This window comes from Gobius niger (assembly GCF_951799975.1).
Source record: "Gobius niger genome assembly, chromosome: 7".
NCBI lineage: Eukaryota > Metazoa > Chordata > Actinopteri > Gobiiformes > Gobiidae > Gobius > Gobius niger.
In genome coordinates this window covers 23,101,300-23,123,624 of record NC_136858.1, presented here as the reverse complement: position 1 = coordinate 23,123,624, position 22,325 = coordinate 23,101,300, and the positions used below count along the sequence as shown (strand labels likewise).

At 39.9% G+C, this 22,325-nt stretch overlaps 2 protein-coding genes and 1 long non-coding RNA gene across 4 annotated transcripts; 2 read left to right on the top strand and 1 right to left on the bottom strand.

Annotated features, from left to right (window-relative positions):
• Positions 1-789: 789 nt before the first annotated feature.
• Positions 790-22,190, bottom strand: rassf4a (Ras association domain family member 4a). 2 transcript variants are annotated; one of them, XM_079559835.1, is made up of 11 exons: positions 22,079-22,190; positions 16,832-16,900; positions 16,636-16,711; positions 8,153-8,259; positions 7,756-7,832; positions 5,694-5,860; positions 3,996-4,097; positions 3,032-3,083; positions 2,826-2,947; positions 1,461-1,558; positions 790-1,090 (listed from the first exon to the last, which is right to left on the bottom strand). In XM_079559835.1, exons 2-11 carry the CDS (start codon positions 16,882-16,884, stop codon positions 1,021-1,023), a joined length of 924 nt encoding a protein of 307 aa, XP_079415961.1. In that variant the 5' UTR covers positions 16,885-16,900; positions 22,079-22,190; the 3' UTR covers positions 790-1,020. The 2 variants fall into 2 exon arrangements, with proteins under 2 accessions (XP_079415961.1, XP_079415962.1); XM_079559836.1 differs by lacking the exon at positions 22,079-22,190 and adding an exon at positions 18,021-18,122.
• On the top strand, positions 10,360-11,050 carry LOC306965433. Its single transcript, XR_013793025.1, has 2 exons — positions 10,360-10,695; positions 10,932-11,050. It is a non-coding gene; the product is annotated as an uncharacterized lncRNA (long non-coding RNA).
• Positions 17,838-19,168, top strand: LOC306965431 (C-X-C motif chemokine 10-like). The gene is made up of 4 exons (XM_079559837.1): positions 17,838-17,918; positions 18,051-18,180; positions 18,267-18,350; positions 18,730-19,168. The coding sequence occupies exons 1-4, from the start codon at positions 17,852-17,854 to the stop codon at positions 18,860-18,862; spliced, it is 414 nt and encodes a 137-aa protein (XP_079415963.1). The 5' UTR covers positions 17,838-17,851; the 3' UTR covers positions 18,863-19,168.
• Positions 22,191-22,325: the final 135 nt, after the last annotated feature.

Below are 22,325 nucleotides of genomic sequence, written 5' to 3'. Positions count from 1 at the left end.
CGACCCGTGTCTCTGCCCTTTCAAAGTAAAGGTCATCGCAGCTTCCGGTTACATTTTCAAAATACAAAAAATATTTCTGATGATGATTATTACGTTATATTTATTAAATATGTATAATAACAATATCATTATCATTATTGTCACTACTATTATTACCAAATGAAGATATGCATGGAAATACACCACACTCATCGTCCAGCAGCATTATTTACAGGCTTGATCTGGGATTGAACCACCAACCTGTAGATGAATGAAGTTCTGCCACTGTTTTTGTATTTGTTGTATTCTTTGGTTTATCAAATTCAGGGAATAAAAAAGGGTATAAAAAAAAAAAAAAAATCAAATCAACCCCAGCCTCACACAATAAAATACAATATAATACTCAACTCAGCATATGAAATAATCACATAAATGTTTTGTTCTAAGGGCAAGGGTCAAGGCAACAATTGTCTAAGTTTTGCTGTGTATAAAGCTTTGGAGAAAAGGAACCGCTCCACTCTCTCAAGACCCCCCTATTGTGTAAAGTAGCGGGGTCGGTAACAAGGGCGTATATACCCTGAGCTCATGGGAACTCACAGGCAATCAGGGTCACTCGGGAAAACAATGCTAATCTCTGCCGCAAAAATAACAAGCTCTAAAATAGACTGTTGTTTTGGCGTAATTGCATATGCCATTAAAACAATTCAAAAAGGCTACATTGTGGATATATTGACAGGTTAAACATGACAATGCACGCTTCAATAAATAAGTCCAAAGTCCAACTTTGTTATAAAATGTTTTAATAGCAGAGTTAATAAATGTGGTACAAAAGTAATAGTATAATGATAGAAGTAGGTTACTAATAATTATAAATCCAACATGAAAAACATGAGCCACATTGATGCAGCCTAATATACATAACATTGACTTTCCTACATTCATTGCATTCTATGTTGTTCACAAATCCATTAATAGTTTGATCATAAATCCCTTGAAAATTTGACTGTACATATAAATATACAGAATTGCATTCAAAGCCACTCATACTCTGTCGCCGTTTACAGTCTTGTGTTCGAGCTGGTGCAGAATCATGGATCTTAGTGCACTGTATCTGAAGAAAACACACACAGAACACTTTTCAATAGCACACTTGCACATTGACACACTGAATGAAGAGCAATAGTGTAGCTAAACCATAATGTAATATGCTTTCACAGACATGCTCCGTGTATCAGTGTCAGAGGTTCAGCTTCTCGGTCATATGAGTTAAAACATTACACAACACAGACCAATACTTTACGATAACATTGCACTCATTGTGCATCGACAAGCTTGGTTTGACTTTGTTATGCTGATAGAGACGGACGTTAGGAGCAAATAATGTGATTGATGGGATTCAAAAATATCAAAGAAACCTTTGTACACTGTTTCATAACCGTGTTTATCGTCAACTATGGCTTCTAAAGATTTCAATTACTCACTTTTTGGTCAGTTTGTTAATCTCCCGCTCCTCTTCCTCTTTTAGCTTCTCCACAAAGCTGTCTAAAACAGGGATCTCAAACTTTATGTATTGAGCAACCTAGAAAAGATCAGAGTCAGTGAGATATGCTGCAGGTAACTTTTAAGTGGAAGTAGGAACACAGAATTGCTAAATTGTGCTGACAAAGAATCAATCATAAAAATTAGACTCAAAGGGATCTCTCTCTCTCTCTCTCTCTCTCTCTCTCTCTCTCTCTCTCTCTCTCTTTTAGATCAGCTACAGGTGATGCACATGGTGGACATGTCTGTGTTTTCCTATTCAAAAGTGAGCTGCTGGAGCTCAAAAATATAATCATACTGTATATTCTGACTCTGAGAGAAAACCATCTGCATAAACAGTTTATAATCAATCACAGCGTGTAGCAAATGGGAGTTCAATAATGTTATGGTAGTTAGTTAGTTTGGTTTAGTTTAGTTTGTTCAGGCAGAGCATGTATTATACAGCCTAAATGATATTAACCACAACAAGATGCATCTATTTACTGGTTGTGTAATATTAGGGTTATTTTCATTGTCTGTCACCACAGAAAACTCCAGACAAATGAATGTTAAGAGCTTATCTCTGATCACAGGAAAAAAGCATGTGAAGAGCTGGCTGACTGATGGGATCGTGTCAGGAGTTTGTTGAATAATGCACATACTTTTACATACATTTACTTAACCCTTTAATAGTTTGCTCAACCGTTTTAGCCCACTTTATCGAATCATGTGTTGTTTCTAATTCCATTCGGTTCAAGTTTGTAATAAAATATCCAGTTTGGACTAGTGTAGGTGTAGGTTGGGGTTGGACTAGTTGGGGTTAGACTAGCTAAGGTTAGGGTTTATGCTGTTTTAGAGCAGGTTTGGACTGGTTTAAGGCAGGTAACTCAGAGGTCTATCAAAAAAATTAATAAATATAAACTAATAACATTGATGTTTGTCCTCCAAATACAAAAAAGGGTGCAGGGAGTAACATTAAACGGTTAGATTATTATTTTTTTCAAATGATATTTGCTTTACTTTGAAATACTCTGCGATACAGAGGAAGACCACACTTTATGACATAGAATTTTGTTTGCTGTTATTCTGAATATGGTATTTAGTTCATACAAAACACTGGTTGCTCAGGTCAGGCTATTGTTACATCAGCCCGGCACAGGAGAACTCTCAGCATTTTGCTAAAATTAGCCTCACACTAACTCAAACTCATGCTCGCTCCATTGTGTCTTTGTTTGTGTGCACTCTGAGACGTCCCAACAAATTAGGCAGGTCACAGATTGTGGACACGGTGTGAAAGCAGCAAGTGTTGGCGGCCCGCCAAGACTCACATCATAAGTGACTTCCTCTCCCAGGTCAGCCTCCATGATAAAGATCTTGGAGATTTTTTCACAGGGTCCATAAAGCACCCGGGCCACTAATGGATATTCTCCATCCTTAAACCGTGTCCTTTCTGCGAGATACGACCATAAAGGAACAAACAAATGAGTCCAAGCAAAATAAACTGATGAGGACATTAAAAATCACAAAGTCTTACCTCCAGACTCATGCACCATGTAGAGAGCAAACTCCTCACATTTATTCTCAACCTACAAGAAAATAAATCAATCTCGTATCAGTTACAGTGCCACAAAAGTATTTGCTTCCTTATGGGTTTCTTAAAATAATAGGCCACTGTTTTTCCATACTGTGATATGTTCTTACCTGAGCTAAGACAACTTTACATGATCCAAGTATAGACACACAAAGTCAAACATGTCGATTTTCTGAGCGAATATAAAGGGGAACTATATTGTAGGGCGTAATAAAAACACCTTAGGAGCACTTCGATGTCCGCACAGTAAAGTCAAAGTGCTCCTAAGGTGTTATTACGCCTTATATTATAGTGCCCCTTTTTGTCGGCTTAGAAAATGTTATTTTTTAATTTTTTGTAAACAGACTTGGATCATTGAACTTTTCACGTAACTGTATTTAAAAAGGGAAAATGTGGAAGAGCTTGGTCGCTTCTAACTTCACCCCCGTTTGAATACATAGAGGAGAGGCTAAATGCTAACAACATCTTCCGTCTTTTTGCGTGTCTGAGCGCATGCGTAAAGACCAGACAGCTTGGTATTAACTCGCCTCAGCTCAGATAAGAACATATCTCACTATGCAAAAACAGTGGCCTGTCCCTTTAAGCTACATTTTCCTTGATTGTCTCATAAAAAGGATGACGCACCATCAATCTATCTATTTTTCATTTTGGGTCACAATGCCTGATAAATGTTTTATTTTGTCCTGCAGTTACGTCACAATATAATAGTACCGATAACAACCCATCTACCGAGAAAGTGTAGCAGTTGGGCCTGACACAGCGTTTTATTAACTTTTATAATCAGAAGAATACAAATGGTGTGTTTTTCCTGCAGGCTTGTGGGGATGAACACAAATATTACTATATGATAAAAGAACAGGAGGTAAAATGAAAATAATCATATACTAGATACATAAGAGCAGCTCACCCTAAACTTGTGAAGCAGTAAGTTTAGGACTTGAACAGTGGTCATTGAGCTGTTGACTCTGACGTTAGTGACTGACCCAAACGCCGGAGTAAATACAGACGTCTGAAACGAAACACAAATAAAACATCAGAGTTACTGGTAATTCAATCATTAACATCAGCACATCCAGGTGCTGCTTGGACCGGTTTGAACAGGAAAACTAAAAGAGAGGAAATCCCTGTGCTGCACATGTTGCTTTCTGAGAAACCAGCGGACTGGCAGAAGTAACCTTGCGTTCATTGACAGCACAATATGACGAGAACACAGCTGTGTTTTACTCATTACAGGAACATCCACACAGGAAGACACTGCCCCTCTGCACCTGGAGATACGTATGTCAACAACGGGCTACGGTAATGTGGAGTCCATTTTGACAACAGATTAGTTCTTGTCTTTGTCTTTAACCAAAATCTATTTCAGTTTCACACAAATGATAGTCTTAAAACAACGATTTCTGGACAGGTACTAGATTAATAATAATAATAATAATAATAATAATAATAATAATAATAATAATAATAATACATCAAACTTGTATAGCGCTTTTTTGAGATTGATAGCTGTCCAAGGTTTTTTTTTTTTATGTTAGCACCTGACATAGTTACATAGTACTAACTTAGTTACTAACATAGACATAGTTATTTTTTTAACGATGTCTTTTTTTCCTGTGAAGCACTTTGGTTTTCTTTGTGTTGTTGCAAAATGCAAATAAACTTCATTTTCATTTCATTTTCATTTTCAATTCAAGCAAATAGAGTGTCAAGAACAAAACAGAAAGGATAGACCATAATAAGAACTTATACTGATGCTTGAAATGGAGTGGGTTTAAGTTTAACTTTAATGGTTTTGTATAGTCCAATACATCACAACAGAAGTTGCCTCACAGGGCTGCACCAAACAAACAAAAAGTGGGTAGAAGTAAAACCTATTGAACCCCACCCCGATCTGTCAAAGAATTTATACAAACAAAATGGCTGCTTCGTTGTTCAATTATCTAAAATAAATAATAATAAAGAGGAAACAGTTGCACATGTGCAAAAATACACATACATACATACAAACTAAATACCACAAGGGTCAGTAACATCTAATCCAACCGTCCACCCATTTGATTGTATTCCGACGTGAATACAATCAAACCACATTGTCTTTGTACTGGAACCTGACCTTTTGTTTGGAAACATTGAAGTGGTGAATGCTGTGATTATTATTACATTATTGCAATTATTGCCCCATACCTCTACACAGTAGGAATTAAAGAGCAACACAAGGTATGAAGTCCATTATGTTTAACTCTACAAATTACAGCAAGACTTTTGGAGACTTTAGTGGTTATATTCCAAAGTGCTACAAACTGAACAGACAGAAAACCTAATCTTAAAACCTGGAGCAGCGTCACTGATAATGATTATGATATTCTTTGTGGGCTGTTATTACGTTCAGCCATTCTGTTTCAGCTTTAGCAGCAAAATAAAGTTCAACATATTTTATGTTTCATTAGTCAGTAAAACTATCTGCTTGTGTTTGTTTATTTTCTTTTGGTTGAATTCATTTTTGCTAAAACATTATATGGACGAGAATCATGATTAAATAATAATGAAATGAACACAGCAAAAATGTGGGATTGTCATTGTTGTGCTGTTGTTGGTGCGTTTGTACCTTGTGGTTGTAGAAATGTCCGTTGATGGAGAAGCGGTGTGTGCGCAGCCGCTGCAGGTTTTCGGACGTGTGCGCCTTTGCCCTCCTCTGAACTCTCATGAAGGAGGCGTCACTCCGGGTCCTGAGCAACTGCGGACAGTCCTCCTCCCCCCCAGATGCTTCCCCACCTCAGACCACACAACAACACTCAGATTAATGCAACCGACTCGCACACGCACTGAAATGGCCTCTACTTCCAATCCTGTCCTGCTAATACCTTGTTGTTTTCACTTTATTTTAACTGGGTTTTTTTCTGTGCTCAGAAATAAGAGTTGTATTACTTTTTTCTCATGACATACTAAGTTGACGTTTAGACATTCTGTTAACATGTTCTGAATTACATGTGATTCTTTTATTAGTTTAATAGTTCATTCCCACTTCCATCATGCTCCGAGGCACGTTGGAAATAAGCGTGAAGAGAAAAGAGTGAATTGAATCTTGATTATGAAAACATGAATCTCAAAATTCATTGCAATATTGTCAGAAAACTACCCTTAATATATTGTATCTGTCAATTTTAGTACTATGTAATGTGCTATGTAACAATTTGTAAAAACTATACATGATGGAATAATATGTATTATTAGTACGGAAATACATAATGTAATAAGATGTAAGAGCCTAACTCTAACCCTAACCCTAAGGGCATCACATCATGTACCTCCAAAGTACTAATACACATTATTCCATGTACTACATTCAAGTTATTACTCATTATTACAAAGCAGATTACATCATTACAAAGGCTTTTAAAAGATTGTGATTAACCATTAACCACCTAATGTACACTGATGACCTTGGTATTTTTTGTCCATATAGCGCTGGGTTACAAGGGCTGTTGCATGTGTGCTCTCAGTACGGAACAGACTTTGATATTAAGCGGAGCAGAGAGGACTCCAAACTGACATTCCCTGATTTCTTTTTATCGGGCAATAGTCTTACGGTCACTGATGAATGCAATATATGGGACACTGTGTGACTGCAGACTTGTCTGATGACAGAGACATTTACAGACAGTGTTGCATGCTTTATGTACAGGCAAACATGCTGATCCGCAGGCTCAACACCTTAAAATCAGACTCGTTCAGGCGTATTGCGCTCCCATGTGTACTGCCCACCTGTGGAGGTGCTACAAAAAGAGTAGTATGCAAAAGCTAACTGTAGCATGTAATGATGCCAGGCGGATGCTACTGAGGGTCCCACGATGGAGCAGTGCAAGCCAAATGTTTATAAATGTGGGTGTGCCAAACTGCCCTGCTGTACTCAGGTGCATGTGCAGGCTTACGAACTCAGTGAACAGTATCATCACTGCATTGACCAACCCTGGACTAAGCTCAGTGCGATATTCTTCTCGTATATGGACCATCGTTCCAGTGTCCGAAATAGTCAATAATAATGATAATGATAATAATAATAATATCATGGTAGTGTAAAATAAAGTGTAACCAATATTGTTAGTTGATATTTTAGCAAAATCATGCAGAGACCTTAAGGTCTCATTATACTTCCCACACGTCAATTCCGTGCAGAGTTTAGACGGACGCTAGTGGCCTTTCATACTCTGTTGGGCAGTTGGGACTGTCCGCACGGTTTAAGTATTCTTGTTGTCCTCCACCATTGTTTTCCGAGCAGAGCGTCGACAAAATTTGATTCCCCCCCCCGGAAAACTGAAAAAGGGGCGTGTCCGAGAAAATGCCACAATTTTTCCGCATTGACCACGCGGACACGTCAAGTATAATCCAAACATAACTCCTAACATCGACCAATCACATGACTTTGTATAGCTGCAACGCTGCGATGTTTAATGTGGAAGAAATGTAGAAATTCAAACTTGCTGACAAACCATGGCCTGGGCTAATTTCATTGACCATAATCAAAGGAGGCGTAATCTGATTTAAGAGGTTAATTCTGTGTGATGCACGTGAGTCGACACCTCTCCAGTGGAAATGCTGCATGGAACACTTCTTAGTGTTAGCCTAATCTAATCTAATGCGTGACCTGACCACACCACACGTGTACTCACCAGAGGATCCACTAGCTCTAATTTTGTCCAGGGAGTTATTGTTGGCTTCTTCTGCCAGCCTCTTGGCCAGAGCCGACCTGCAGCAAGAAAACATTTAGTAGATACAGAGATCTTGGATAAAGAAAATCACAAGAAGAGCTTATTGTGCAATATCTTTAGTAGGTTTTTTACTTTTCATTTCCAAGACAATCTATTTCACACATGGTTGTAGCAGAGACTTGAATATTATATTTGTAAATACCCCACTGTCTATTAAAGATGGGAGAAAACCAAGTAATTGACATGAATAGGACAAAAACATTCACTTTGAAGCTATGGGGTACTTAAAATGCAGTGTATTTTCGGGTCCAGTTCTTATATAGTTGATGTCATCGTGTCATGTGTTATTCGGCCCTACCTGTGGAACTGAAATCTCTCGTTGTCATCGTACATCTGAAGCCTGATTGGTCGTCGCAGGCCCCAGTAGATGTTTAGCAGCCCCTCAAGGATGAGCTCCCCATCCTCCTACACACAACACACGCACACAATAATGTTAGAACACGTACAATACAGAAACAATGGCTATGCAAAGAGCAGCTCGGAGAGGATATCCTACTGGCCGCCCGCCCAAGGAGCTCAATGTCAGGTGTACGTGCAGGAATGGACGCTCATAGCTACGGGCAAACCTTCTCCTTTCAGTGAAATTCCATTAACTCCACCTTTTTTCCTGAACAGAGAACAAGTCTTAAGTCACGTCTGGGCCGAAAGGAGAATCGGTCACGTACAGTTTGAGTTCACCAAAGGGAAAATGTGTCTTTTTCGTACTTCATTTAATGTTTGGGGGCTATATTTGGATCTTGATAAGGATGTGACCCAGCAAGAGCTTAGATATTACTGATATTACAGAGACATTGCTGATGTAACAAACAGCAAAGTGAAATACACATTCATTGACTTCAGACGACACTGGAATGGCCATTAACCCAAATTCCAGTGATGGAAAAGTTTATAAATAAGTTTCACAGTGAAATTGTAAACTCAAGACTGGTTATCTAATAGTCAGAAGACCTCCCTATCAGCTGATCAGTAGCAGTAAATTGGCTGTTGGTCTGCCATTCCTGTGGCCACTTGGACCAAACATTCACGTTAAAAACAAAAAAGGGAGCAAGTGCATGACCTGCCACATCCTCCCAGCATTATGTCTTGATGTTGTTCATAGAAAGATGCAGTTTTTGTCAGTATTTATGTATCACAGTCTTGCTTTTTGGCATTTCATTTTCCGAGTAGTTCCTTATGGGTGTGATATGAGTCTTCTGCTTAGAGCCCATCGCCATTGGTGCAACTCTCTCCATTAACCAAGTTTTGGGACTGGCACAAAGTCACAAACTATTACTTGAATGTGATCATACAATGCAATATTTAACTTTTGTTGAGTAAAATAAAGTGCCAAGAAGTACATGGTGGAGGTTCTTGGTTCAGATTTTTAAGAACAGGCTCAAGACCCACCTTTTGAGCTTAGCTTTTAACTGATATCTATTTATTTAGTCCTAATTATTTATATATTTATTTATGTTGATAATTTATGATATTTGTGATTTTCCTTAATTGCCTTTACTTCTGAATTTTAGGAGTGTTTTTAGATCTTTAGGCTCCCCCATTGTTTCCTCTGAAGTGGCCCTCTGGCTCGGGAGCAGTGATAGTCTGTGGCTGTGTGGGTGCTGTCCTGTGGGTGCTAAGGTGGAGGTGTGGTGTCTCCTCTGGGCTCTCGTGGGTCATTGCCCTGTAGCTGCGGCTGGACTGCAGCTCCTGGTGCAGACGGCTCCTCAAATGGGGTTTCCACACTTGTCCATCTGTACCCAGCCTAATATATCTATTTATTTGATTCTGTGTGTGTGTGCTAGTGAGTGAGGGTGTGTGTGCGTAGACGGTGAGGTAAAAGTTTGAGTGTGTGATTGAGAGAACTGTATATATCCGGAGTGATGGGAGTGTGTGCCAAGCGTATTGTTTTAAATGCTGTAATCTGTAAAGCACTTTCAAAAGCGCTTTATAAATAAAATTTGATTTGATTTGATTTGGTGTTCTCCTGGTTGTACTCAGGCTCCTATGCCAGTTTAGACTTCATATTTACCATACATAAATGGAATTTCCTCAATTTTTATGAAAAGATTTAAATAAAGAATTTAAGTAAAGAATTTAAGATTGGGATTTTGCAAATTTAGGTCATTCACCGCTAAGGCGTGATTTAATCCTGGCGTACATCTATTCAAGGACAAAAAAAGGCAATAAGATCCGCACAGCTTGTATGCCCCCAATGGGAGCAAACAAGATGTGTGGATCTTTTTGCCTTTCCTTGTCCTACAGTTTTTCAGATCCTGCACGCTTCTCAGGGATCTTTATGTTTGCTTAGTTTTACGTACATCTATTATAGCTCAGTTTTTTCGTTTTTTAGTCTGATTATGTAGTGCCCAGGTGGTACCAAAGAAGCTAAATATGACATCTTTTGACTATTTTTATTCCCATTTTTAAGCAAAGTTAAATAATGGAGAGACTTGGTCCACATATTTCCGAGCAGCTTTACGATCACTCTAGTTTTTTCTCTGAGTGTACAGTGCACAGAAGAGAACACAGAGGCACAAAGGCGAAAGAAAGAAGGGTGTTCATTCTCATTGTTTTACAGTATAAACACTGGGACCAGCTGCACCACTGAACCTTGGTGCCCTGCCACTCCTGTTTCCTGAACATGAACACTCACTCCGCCTGCTCCTCTCTCTCTCTCACACACAAACACACACATCCACACACTAAGAGCTAATTTTAGAAGCATGGACTAATCTCTCACTGCAGCGTGTGCCTATAAAGCCTGGACATGCTCTGGTGTGGGTCAGAATCAACACAGACGCAGAGGCTTAACAACAACATCACGAGTTGAGGTTGACTGAAGCAAATAAAACAACTACAAAGGTATGGAGACTTCTTCCACTTTTTTTTATAGATTACTTGTGTTTCTACAAGATTTACCAACATGTGCATTTGGTCAGTCGAGTTACAAATGTCAGATTTTGATTATAGTGTCTTGTAATAAAATATATGCCACTGATATGCTTCTGTACATTTCGCGCTTAGGAATCTATTATAGTCTTCTGCTGTTGTTGGATTGAGTGCACACGTGAATCTAATCTGTTGAATTTCCTGAACAGAATGACACACAGACGACTGCTGATGTCCCTGCCTCACCTCCCCACCATCACCGAGTCGCTGGAGGACTGTTCTCCCCAGAGCCTTTCCGTCTACCCCCTGCCTACCCAGCCCGCACACAGGCCGCAGTGTCTGGACGACTACATGGCCAGTATGAGGGCCCTGGCTTGTTCTTCGGAGGCTCCCAGCTGTGGACCTCTGCGGCTCCAGAGGGGACAGAGGGGGCGACCGTTCTCCAAAGCCCAGACAAAGTTGTCTGCATCGGCGTCTCTGCCTCGCGGTTCCCCTCGGGCACTAAGGACTTCCAGGAGTCTCAGCCAGAGCCCGGAGGAGCTCACGGTGAGGCTGAGCGGAGAGAGAGACAGTAGAGGCAAGGACCCTGTGGACTGGTTGTTCGGACAAAGGACTTGAAGGAGAAGCTTTGTTGGGCGAAAGCTCCGGGACGTGACAGATGAACAAACATGCTGGAGAAGCTCTATGTCCTCATGGAGACGTAACTGAACCGTGTGCTGGACCACAACCACTATTTATTTTTTGGAGTAATTTTATTTTTACATTGATTAATGTTTTTGTTTTTTTTAGGTTTTTTATATTTTAGTTTTGAATAAAAAATGCCAAAAGTTGCAAAATCTGATTATTGTGTCTTATGAACCACATCTAAATATATATAAGATATGAAGAAAAGAGTTATTTTAGAATTAAAAATATCTTACTGCTCACCAAAACGTCCTCAATTCCAAAACAACTTGATGACGACATGGAAGCTTTTTTCCATGATAAGAACGGTGTGTAGAAGACTTTTAATTAGCAATTAACAAGATTCTATTTACAGTGATAGAAACAGTGCAGGCATCAAGCATGTCTCCGCAAAAAACACAATAACTACTAAAACAATTTTATTATACACGGGAGAGTGCACACGGCGCATAACGCTCTAAGCCACAGTGGTAAGACATCTCTTTCGCCACAGCTGCCCTGCGTCTGACAGAGATCTGCGTCAACAGCCTATCTGACCAAAAACCACCTGTCACTCACACACCATATTCTTTAGCCTGGTGGTGGGTGAAGTGTCTTGCCCAAAAGACACTATAATAGAATGTACAGGTTAAAGATCGGATCAAACCATAAAACTTCTCAGCTAAAAGAGCAGCACTCTGACCACAGCTGAGCCCCTGTTGTCCCGCTTTATGTACGTGTGGAGTTTGTCAGGTTTGAGTAACAGTAACTAACAACAGTAAACACTTTAAAGCATTCAATTCTACCTAAAGAAAAAACTAAATCCAAGCACTTCACCTGAACCTGAACCGAGCACATTTTCTCCACTTTGGCTTGACCCAAATAAAAGTTTCTTGAAAAAGCCAAAAACAAAATAGCGCCAAAATAGCGCCAAAAACAAAGCGATGAAAAAGGTGACTTAAACCTGACAAAAAAGCGATGAAAAAGTATCTAAAACCTGACAAAAAAGTGATGAAAAAGTGGCTAAAACCTGACAAAAAAGCGATGAAAAAGTATCTAAAACCTGACAAAAAAGCGATGAAAAAAGTGGCTAAAACCTGACAGAAATAAGTAATGAAAAAGTGATTAAAAAAGTTACTAAAACGCAACAAAAGAATGACAAAAAAGCAATGAAAAAATAATGTTAAAAGTGACGACAAGGCGGCAACAACACAAGGAAAAAGATATCCATTTAGATCAGCTTTGTAGGTCTTAGCTTTCAACTGAGGCGTGCGGCTGTAAGCTTTTAGATTTGGAAAAGCTGACCTGGAGAAAATGGCTCAGTTAAGATGGGGGTTAAAAGGCTAAATCAATGTCACTCAAAGCAGGTGAGGTTCTGCTCTCCTGTGGTAAACACTGGGACTACACTTGAGAATAAATCACTTATCTCCCATTGATCCACCACTAGAGGGCCCCACAAGCACAAATCACTGCACAAATACCAGCCCTTGTAAGTCTCTGCCAACCACTATGATATTACTGTAGGACTGGTCTCTTCCCTGTCGCAATGAACATCAAGTATTCTAAAGTTAAAATCATCAAAACATTTAGAGAACAAAGCTTATTAGAAGAATAACGTTTAATGCTAATTTTGGAAACATGCTGTTATCATCATGTTATCATCATATTGCCTATGACGTGTTTCTGTTTCCTGATGCTTATTTTAACTTAAAGTAAAACCACCTAAGAACGCTCACAGCTTCACAAACAAACATCACCTGACACTATCCTGATGCAATCGTTTGAAGAGGTTACAAATCCTCATCCCTCCCACAGAAATATTAAAATCTTAAGTGGCCTGTGTGACCGTCTGTCTATGAATGACTCTGCCGTTAAATGGTGGTTTTCTCATTCACACAATTATTTAGGCCACATTACCGTTTCCCATGCTGTGTTCTGGGATTGAGGCCAACATGATGAGTCACTGATGAGTAACCGCTCTGTCCACAAAACAGTTCAGAAGAGTTTAGTGACAATGTGAACATAAACATATAGAACTCATGAAACAGCGTAGATTGTTTTACAGTAACGCAGTATTCTGGACTTTTTAGCTGAGCATTGTTCAAAGGTAAAGCCGTAGAAACCAATGGACATCTGTATATCATTAGTTCGGTGCCAGGAAACGGGATTGTAAAAGGTATTTCTACAATTAATATGCCTCATGTAGTGGGTATGTGTGGCAATACAGTGTTTAGCGATTTAGCGACTGTTTTGTAGTCCTTGAGTCATAATGTATTGCACTTGTATTTCTTCCAGCACAGTAGACATTAGGGCTGCACAACAGGAGGATGCAATATCACTGCAATATTTTACTAAACCATTACTACACCGTGCCATTCATTTCAGACAAAGCATGTGAGCAAATCGTGTCAACTGCGTTACATTTTGAACTATATTGTGGCCATCAATACAAAGCATGATCCCAATGAGCAGCTCAACACAGGAAATGCTATTTTGCAGTGGGTAGTCAAAGAATGGATTTGGATGTGGATCTATAACCTATTTAAATCATAATTCTGCTGTCTTTAGTTTAGACGAGCTGGAGACGCACCCACTCCCGGTAAAGTTACAGTCATGTCTTAGGGGAAGTCACAGCAAAGGCTCAGGTTTGTTTGTTTGTTTGCACATCTCTGAGGAATTTTTCAATGATGAAAATATCTGTCATAAAATAAATGTTTGTATTTAAAAACATATATATTGTACGCGGTGTGGCTTTAAAAACAAAAAGCCGGCCCAAAACAAGACTTAAATGGAAGTAAAGCTGAACATTCTCCACATATTTGTTTTTATTTGAGAATGTGTTGGCAAATATGTAAATCTCAGTCAGATGGATGATCTCAGGAAAGATTTTGCGATACGTTGTGGCTCAGGGTTTAAACAGGCAGAGAAGCAAGTCTAATCTAATGCTTTTCAATGCCCAATGACTATATTTGAATGCCACAAATGCTGAAAACAATCTGTGCACAATTTATTACTTAAGATTTGCAAACATTTCATTTCACTTCAGACAATTTTTTTTATCAAGTGCCTCCTTATTGTGCATCTTGAAGCAGCTACACCACTTTTTGTTTTGTTTTGAGAGTCCTGTATTTCAGATGAAGTTAGCTCTTGGTTTTTCTTTTCTTCCACAATTTTCCAGCCAGTTGTTTCTGAAATCTTTGTCAGTCGACCTGACCGTGGTTTGGTTTTAACAACTGCTGATTGACACTCTCAGTACCTTGGACATCTTTAACCCTTTCACATTTTATACAGTTCAACCTTTTCTTGCAGATCCTCTGATAATTCTTTTGCTTTCCTTTTGACTCAGAAACCAAAAACGTCAGTGCAGCACTGATGAAAGATGCAAGGGTCTGTCCAAAAACTCACGGACCTTTATACACATACAAAACAATTACAAACGCAGGTCACAAGTGAGGATGTTTACCTTTAGCAGCCATTCAGACCTTTGTGTCAACTTGTGTTCATATTGTCAAGCCAAGATCCCCAGGGCATGTCCACTTTTGATCAGGGTCATTTTGGCAGCTTCTCTTTTCATTATGATTTATAAAGAGCAAACTCAGTTGTTTGACCATGGCTTCACACAACCACTAACGTGAAAATGTTGTCTTTTATATTCTCTGAAAAACTTCAAAAAGTTAAAAATTCTGCCAGGGTGTGAACATTTTTGAGTACAACTGTATGCAGTAAAAAATGTTGATCAAGGTCATAATTCTACAATAAATTTTGATTTAACGGAAGTGTGAATCTAATTTATTGCTCTTTCATTAGATTTAAGCCCTTGATTTTGGCTAAATTAATGTAATGTAATGTAAACTTTCATGAATACTAAGGTTCGGTATTTTATACAGTATGTTGTAAATAACCGAATATAGAATACAAAAACATCTGCAAATCCTGTAAATATATATATAAGACTGTAATTATATGTATGTAGACATATATACATACCGTTTTCCAAAGGACATTGGTGTGAAGTGTAAAGTGTGAAGTAACAAAAGGGGCAGATATTATAAGACTTGTTCTTCTCCTCTGCTCCGTTTCATTCATGCTGTGTTGGCTTGGCGTTTTTATGGCCATTGTACGACATCACTTTTGTATGAAATAAATAAATAAAATGAAAAAAATGAAATGAAATAATGACTTTTAATGCTTTTTAATGCCCCGCAGAAACCCTGATGGCCTCTTGCGATATAGATATTGGGTTGACTAATATCGCAAAAAACGATGATTTGGCGATGTATTGTGCAGCCCTTGTCGACATAAGCTTCCACCACAGCACAGAGGCCCGGGCCACTGTTGTTTTGTTTTTCTCTAATTGAAAATACCTCAACAGTGACACAGGATGAGGGTTTCCTGCGTCTTAACCCAAATCATCTTAATCATTTCTGGCCGTCTAGGATTAAGCGATGACACACAGGCCTTAATACCTCAAAGGGGCATCCCACGGCCCAACATCAAGACTTTATAGTTCCCTTAAGGTAAGTTGTCCTCTGCATTTGACCTATACTTTACAGGAACTCATGGATATCTAGCCTTTCTTCAGTCATAGGAAATAACTAAGCTCAAGATCATTCCAATGTGATATCTTCTTTTACAAATAACCAGTCACATAATCTACTGTCACTATCATCATACAACCACTAGGCTGTACATGCATGTTGCATAAATCATGCTTAGCCATGGGGAATTTCCCAGGATGAGACCAGTGTGAGTAGGTACAGTTGGGGGACTAAAAACATCATGACCGGCCATGCCCTGGTACAAACCCCGCCGTGTCCAGTGAGAAACCAAGTGGCGAGCACAAAGGGAAACTCCCGACCATAAAACCCCATAGTATAAGAATGTAACAAATCACCGCATTGCTGCAAACACCTTCACAGCCCCACCACAACAGTAAAACATCCAATTGTGCTTCGCAAAGGCGCTTGGCGTAGGTTTTCCATGCCTGCATTGAAAAGTAATGGGTTTACGTTTTACTTTGCCCCAGAATTCATTTGTTGAGGCTGTAAACATCTCGTGCCATGTTTGGCCTCACTTCAGTTGTATGCACGTGAATCAAATTTAGGCTTAAACTGATTCCAAGTCATGTATGTGTGACCTATTTTACAGATCTGCTTGGCCTCCAATACAACTCTTACTCATACAAGGATCAAGGATGAGTAACCCTTTACTGTATACCTCAATATTGTTTTAGCTTTGTCACATTCATACCTCGCGAGTCCTGAGCTGGAAGCTTTTGCCCTCATGGTAGCAGTTGTAGGTCCGAAGAAGAGAAAAGATGTCAGCCCTAAAACATAGAAAAGTTGATAAAGATTGTGTTAAGAGAGTTGCTCTTGGTCAGTGTAATGAAAAGCGGTGATTGTAGGGAGTAATAAAAGTGAAAATGTAAATGAGTGAAAGTTGTTACCTTGGTATGAGTTTCTCTTCACTGAGCTTCACACAGGTCTGCTGCTCGCTCATTTTGATGGAAGCCCTGCTGTGCACAAACAAAGTCAAACGTCAAAGATAATGAGTTAAAAATATCATCTCATATGAAATAAAATGTGGAAAGAGTAAATGCACATAATAATGCATTTACAACCATCAGAAATGATTACATGTCTAGGCACCGGCCCATCTTTGATTAGTCAGAACTGAACAAGCTCTTTTGGGAAATATAAATAAAATACCCTTTGCCTCACAATCTCAAAGCAAATACATGTCAGAGCACAGAGAGGAGTTTTTATCGAATTGGTTTCGGATTCTGATTTGGTTAAACATTAATGGATTTACAGTGACTTTGTTTGAGCCAAAAACATTTTTGTTGTTTTTGTAAATAGTATAAAGGTTCTGCTGAGACTTGAGGACTCACACTTTGTAGCATCATATTTTTGTAGTTCTGGAATAGATGAACTAAACAGGATGCCTTCATTGTTCAAAGCAGGCACAGGGAATTAGGGGAAATCACATGGTGTTGTTGACACGGAGCCAGCGAACAGGTAAAAGTAAAGTGAATGACTAACTGTTACAACACTACCCTTGATCTTTCATGCACCAACACTTGTTATCCACAATTACCATCCACCCACATCACATAAAAGTCACATATCTGTTTTAAAGTAGAAGTGGATGCTTTTTTTTTTTTTTTCCTTCAGGAAAAATGAGCCGATTTACAGGAAACAGAAGGCGCAAGAAGCTGCAGGATATGCTTTATTGAAAACCTTGTCCTTGTCCCTGGCAGATATTTTGGGCCACTTTAAAATTAATAAAGTCCTTGATCCTTGCCTCATCCCTGATCCCCTGATTTAATTTTTAGAGGGAAAGCATTGGCGGGGGGACTTTCTTCTGGAAAGCCCAGTCTCTGAAGTGTGCGGGGGAGGAGCTTCAGTATAAAAGAGCTGCACATGTGCTGCTGGGACACAGTCTATGCGCCCCGTCCCGTCCAAGAATGGAGTGCTATCTCAGGTCGTTTTGTCATTGTGTGTTTCTGATCCTCCTGTGCACACTGCTCTCAGGTAATTATAATCCTCTATATATTGTGTGGTGTTTTCCAGTGTGTTTGTCTTGCCATGTGAGCTGTCTGAATCTGCCCTCTTAATAGCACAACACTGACTTACCCACTAATCTTGTTATGCGTCTCTGTGCAGTGAGACAGTCTGGCAGCACGTACATCCCGGGTCGATGTTTGTGTCCACGAACCCAACCGGGGGTCAGAGGTCCCCTGACAGAGCTCACTGTCTACCCCAAAGGCCCCAGCTGCGATAAGATGACAGTAATGTAAGTATCAGCTACTGCAGGTTCTTTGCACAAGCCTATGTTGTAATACATGGAGTTTTAATAGACTACAATTTGTGCATTCTCAGTGTGACGTTGAAGAGGAGCAATGAACCAGTCTGCATTAGTCCAGAGGGTCTGATGGGCAAACAGCTGATAAGATGCTGGAATAGGTGAGTTTTGCGCTCAATTCTAACCAGGCCACCAAAAGTGTAGTGCAGTGTGAGGCATCGTGTGGATTTCCAGTAAATCATGCCGTTTGTGGCCCAACCGGTTCTGTAATAACAAAGCAGCACTGAGAGCGAAAACCAACATTTAGAAACATGAGCTTGGACTTTATACAGGCCTATTCATAAACACGATTGGTATAAAAATGTTTGAACCACTTCTAAAGCCTTTAATTCTGTTGTTCTTTCTTGACCACAACATGACTTTCCTTTTTTTTTACACTTGAGTCTTAAATAGCTTATGAAAGTATTTCAGTAAGTTACATCTGTCACTGGTTATGGACTTGTTATTTGACTTAATTTGACACATTCTTCTTCTCTCTAGGGCCCATAAGCTCGGGCGCAATGTGAAAGTGTGCCTAAGGAGGCGTAGGAGGCGAACAAAAGGTCGCAGCCAGAGGCTGAGGCAGAGAAACCGGGGTCAAAGCCACAGCGGGTCGTCCTCCACATCCCCGTAATGAACCGTCACAGGGGTCAGCTACTGCAGAGAGAGATTTGTACTCGAGCCACTTCATGGACTGATGAGCTGTCGAACAGAACAGCATGCTTTCACACGTTTTAATCGAAGCTCGGCCTTGTCTTGTTGTTGGCAGCATTTGGTTTGAGGCTTTGTTGCAGCAGACTGAACTAAGTTTAGGCCCTGGAGGCTTATATTACTAATGCAGTGTTTGTATATGGATTTCATGACTTTATCACGACTGCTGACATTTTCTATATTTATTTGTTATTATTAAGTGGCAATATTTTGTATGTTTGTAATAAAAGTGAACAAAGCTGACACTGTGATCTGCATCGTTATTCAAAAAGTTTAAGATGTGCTTCCTTTTTGTTTACAATATTCTAATGTAAATGTGTTCTCTGCACCTGGCTCATTCTTTCAGGGCACTGGGGCTATATGTAATTTGCATTCTTTAGCATATATTGTGCAGGTTTGATTACCTTTTTTCTTTTGAGGACATGGGTCACGCAACAATTCTTAAAATAATAACATCGGGACAATGCACAATGCAGAAATATCCCTCATAATAACTTCACATGCTTATGCTCTTAAAGAGTTTTACAGCAGCATGCCATCACTTGTACAAATCACGAGGGATCGGTGTTTACAGCTTATAAGTGGGTGTTTTGGAGATAACACGTAAACGGTCTCAAACCAACCGTGACTGAGGTATGTGACGGGACAGGCCACCGATGGAAAGAGACACAGCCGTTACCAACTTTTGCTTATTTTGCTGCGCCCTCATCAATCCTGTCAGGGGAAAATGAAGAACAGAGACATGCACTGACCCGCCAGTTTCTGAACCAAAAATATTGCGGATCATAAAAAAGCTATTTGGATCACTATTACTGCCTGTTAGTCATCTGGAAAGTGAAAGTAAAAAGGGTAACAGTACCACCATTGTGCCACCTGCTAAACGGGACTTTCCTTATGACCAAACCCACTAGCCAGTAAAGTCAGGTGACCATGAGGGTGAAGATTGAGCAACTACTTGGATGAGATCTGCCTTTAAGATATGTGCAGGTGGTCGATCAGTTAAAGGAACAGGCCACCGTTTTTACATACTGAGATATGTTCTTACCTGAGCTTAGACGAGTTGATGCGTACCTGTCTGGTCTTTGTGCGTGCCCTCAGTCACGCACAAAGACTGAAGATGTTGTTAGGATTTGGCCTCTCCCAGCATATTCCTATAGCTCCAAACAGGGTGAAGTTGGAAGCTACCACACTCTTCCACGGGCACGCACACAGACCAGACAGGTACGTATCAACATGTCGAAGCACATGTAAGAACATATCTCAGTATGTTCCTTTAATGTTGAATAAATAATGGCTCACACACATTGTATTATTCATTCACTCAAAAAACTCTGTGGTGGTGGAAAGGTGCTGTTGTTTCCACTTCTGCCCAGGGCTGACTGACAGAAAGACCACTGCCAATCCAAACCAATAGCCTCTGTGTGTCCAATCCCATTCCATCATGAGTTTGCACACTCAGGCAAGGCGTGTGAAGAGTCTCACGCGAGGACACAACGGTAATATGAACTAGCCAAAAGAAATACAGGTCTCATTATTTCAGTTGGTGTATTTGGGCCAGACCACACCTCGTGCATGTGAAAAACGAAGCAACTTTAGCAAAGGTAATGTCGTACAAACAAATCAATCAGAATGTAGGTAAATCATACAATTATTTACAGTGGTTTCAGCTGGTCTTTGGATCAGATCAGATCCGATGAGCTTTAACAGTTCCATTTCCACAGCTTTTACGACGTCCAACTACAGTTATTGATTGCTCTGGAGATAACTGTGTTTGACAGTACTGTGGCCGCCTTTAAGGTTTGAAATAATCATTAACTACAGATCCACCTGCAAATCAGAGCCAGGTTACAAAAGAAAGATCCGTGACAAAGACTTTCAGTAGACTCGATAATGAATTTGCTACTTTTAACGTCCATGAATGAGCTCTGATTTGTGGAATAGGAATGTGTAAACAGGTAAGTGCACAATGAATAAGGTGGGACCACATAAAGAATGGAGAACACTGGGCAAAAGGGACAAGTCACAATGCTGCCATCTACTGACCAATGGGGGCAACTTTGTAAACTGAAATTCAAAGCACACGTCTCATCATCATTAATATATAATTCATCTTAATGCTGATATAATAGCATACTGTACACGAATTTATTTCTGATTTTTAGGGTTTTTACTTTTTTATGTTTAATGAAGTGAAAGTAATTTCTTATGTCTCTTACCCTATCTCTTCATATCTGATCTATAGCCTTTCAAAACAATGAATCTGAGGTTTATGTGCTGCTCTTTTATCATGCTTGTCAGAAAAAAACTAACACAGAAATTGTCTAGACCATGTGTTTTGGGAAATGATCTGCAACATGCTCACTCAGCTAAACTACATAGCAAATAGCCAGCAGCCTGCATGTCTCTGTGATGCAGATTTCCCCTTTCTTCGCCATTTATATTAATAACTTTAGAGCAATTCAATTTTCTCCCAGTGGCCCCTGTGACTGCCCCCCAGTTGCTCCCTGGAGAGGCACTGATAAAGTAGTGCATAATGGAATGGTCAGTCTGTCACTCATACATATTTATATATCATAATGGTGACATAAATATTCCATAACTTAAAGGTTTCCAGTCTGTCACCCTTACGATGAATTATTCAACCAATGCACACCGATTCTGTCCATTAGGCTATTACGCATGGCGCGCGTGGAGACAAAATGTTGTGCACTGTCTGACTCTGGTGGTGCATTATAGCGACACAATATAAAATAAATCTGGGCTCGTTCCCAATATGAGGACAAAGGACCTCCAGCGCGCTAATTGGTTTGATCATCGCGAGATTCCAGTCCAATTATCTCCCACCTACAACTGCAGCTGAGCCCAATGGCAGTTCCGTTCCCATGCGCGGAAAGGTCCAAGGAGGTAACTAAAGGGGAAACGCACACAGATCTACAAAGTTTAGACTGTAAACTGTCATGGGTGTTTTTTGCAAGATGGTAAATTGTTCGCGCTTAGGTTTTGGCTGATCTTGTCCGCTATTTTAGTCGGGTTACTTCATGCTTTTTCTACACCAACTAGGCTACGTTCTATCTCCCCCCCCCCCCCCCCCTCCATTTGTTTCAACACAATTTGCCAAATAAGTCTTATGTAGTCTTACCATAGCAGGCAGCCTTTATCCTCAATCGCCTCCTTCTGTGTATCCTCCGGCGCCTAGTGCGGGATCAGTAGCGGTCTTCATGCCCCTTTTGCTGTACGGTATTCACAGCGGGATAGATAAAAATGACAGGAAAATGATCCAACAGAAAGACGCGCTGATAAGTGTCGACCAATCAGCGTCGAGTGTAGGCGGGGGTATACTCCGGGACACGCGTACCTCTGGTCCGGCTACTTCAAAGTGTTTTTCC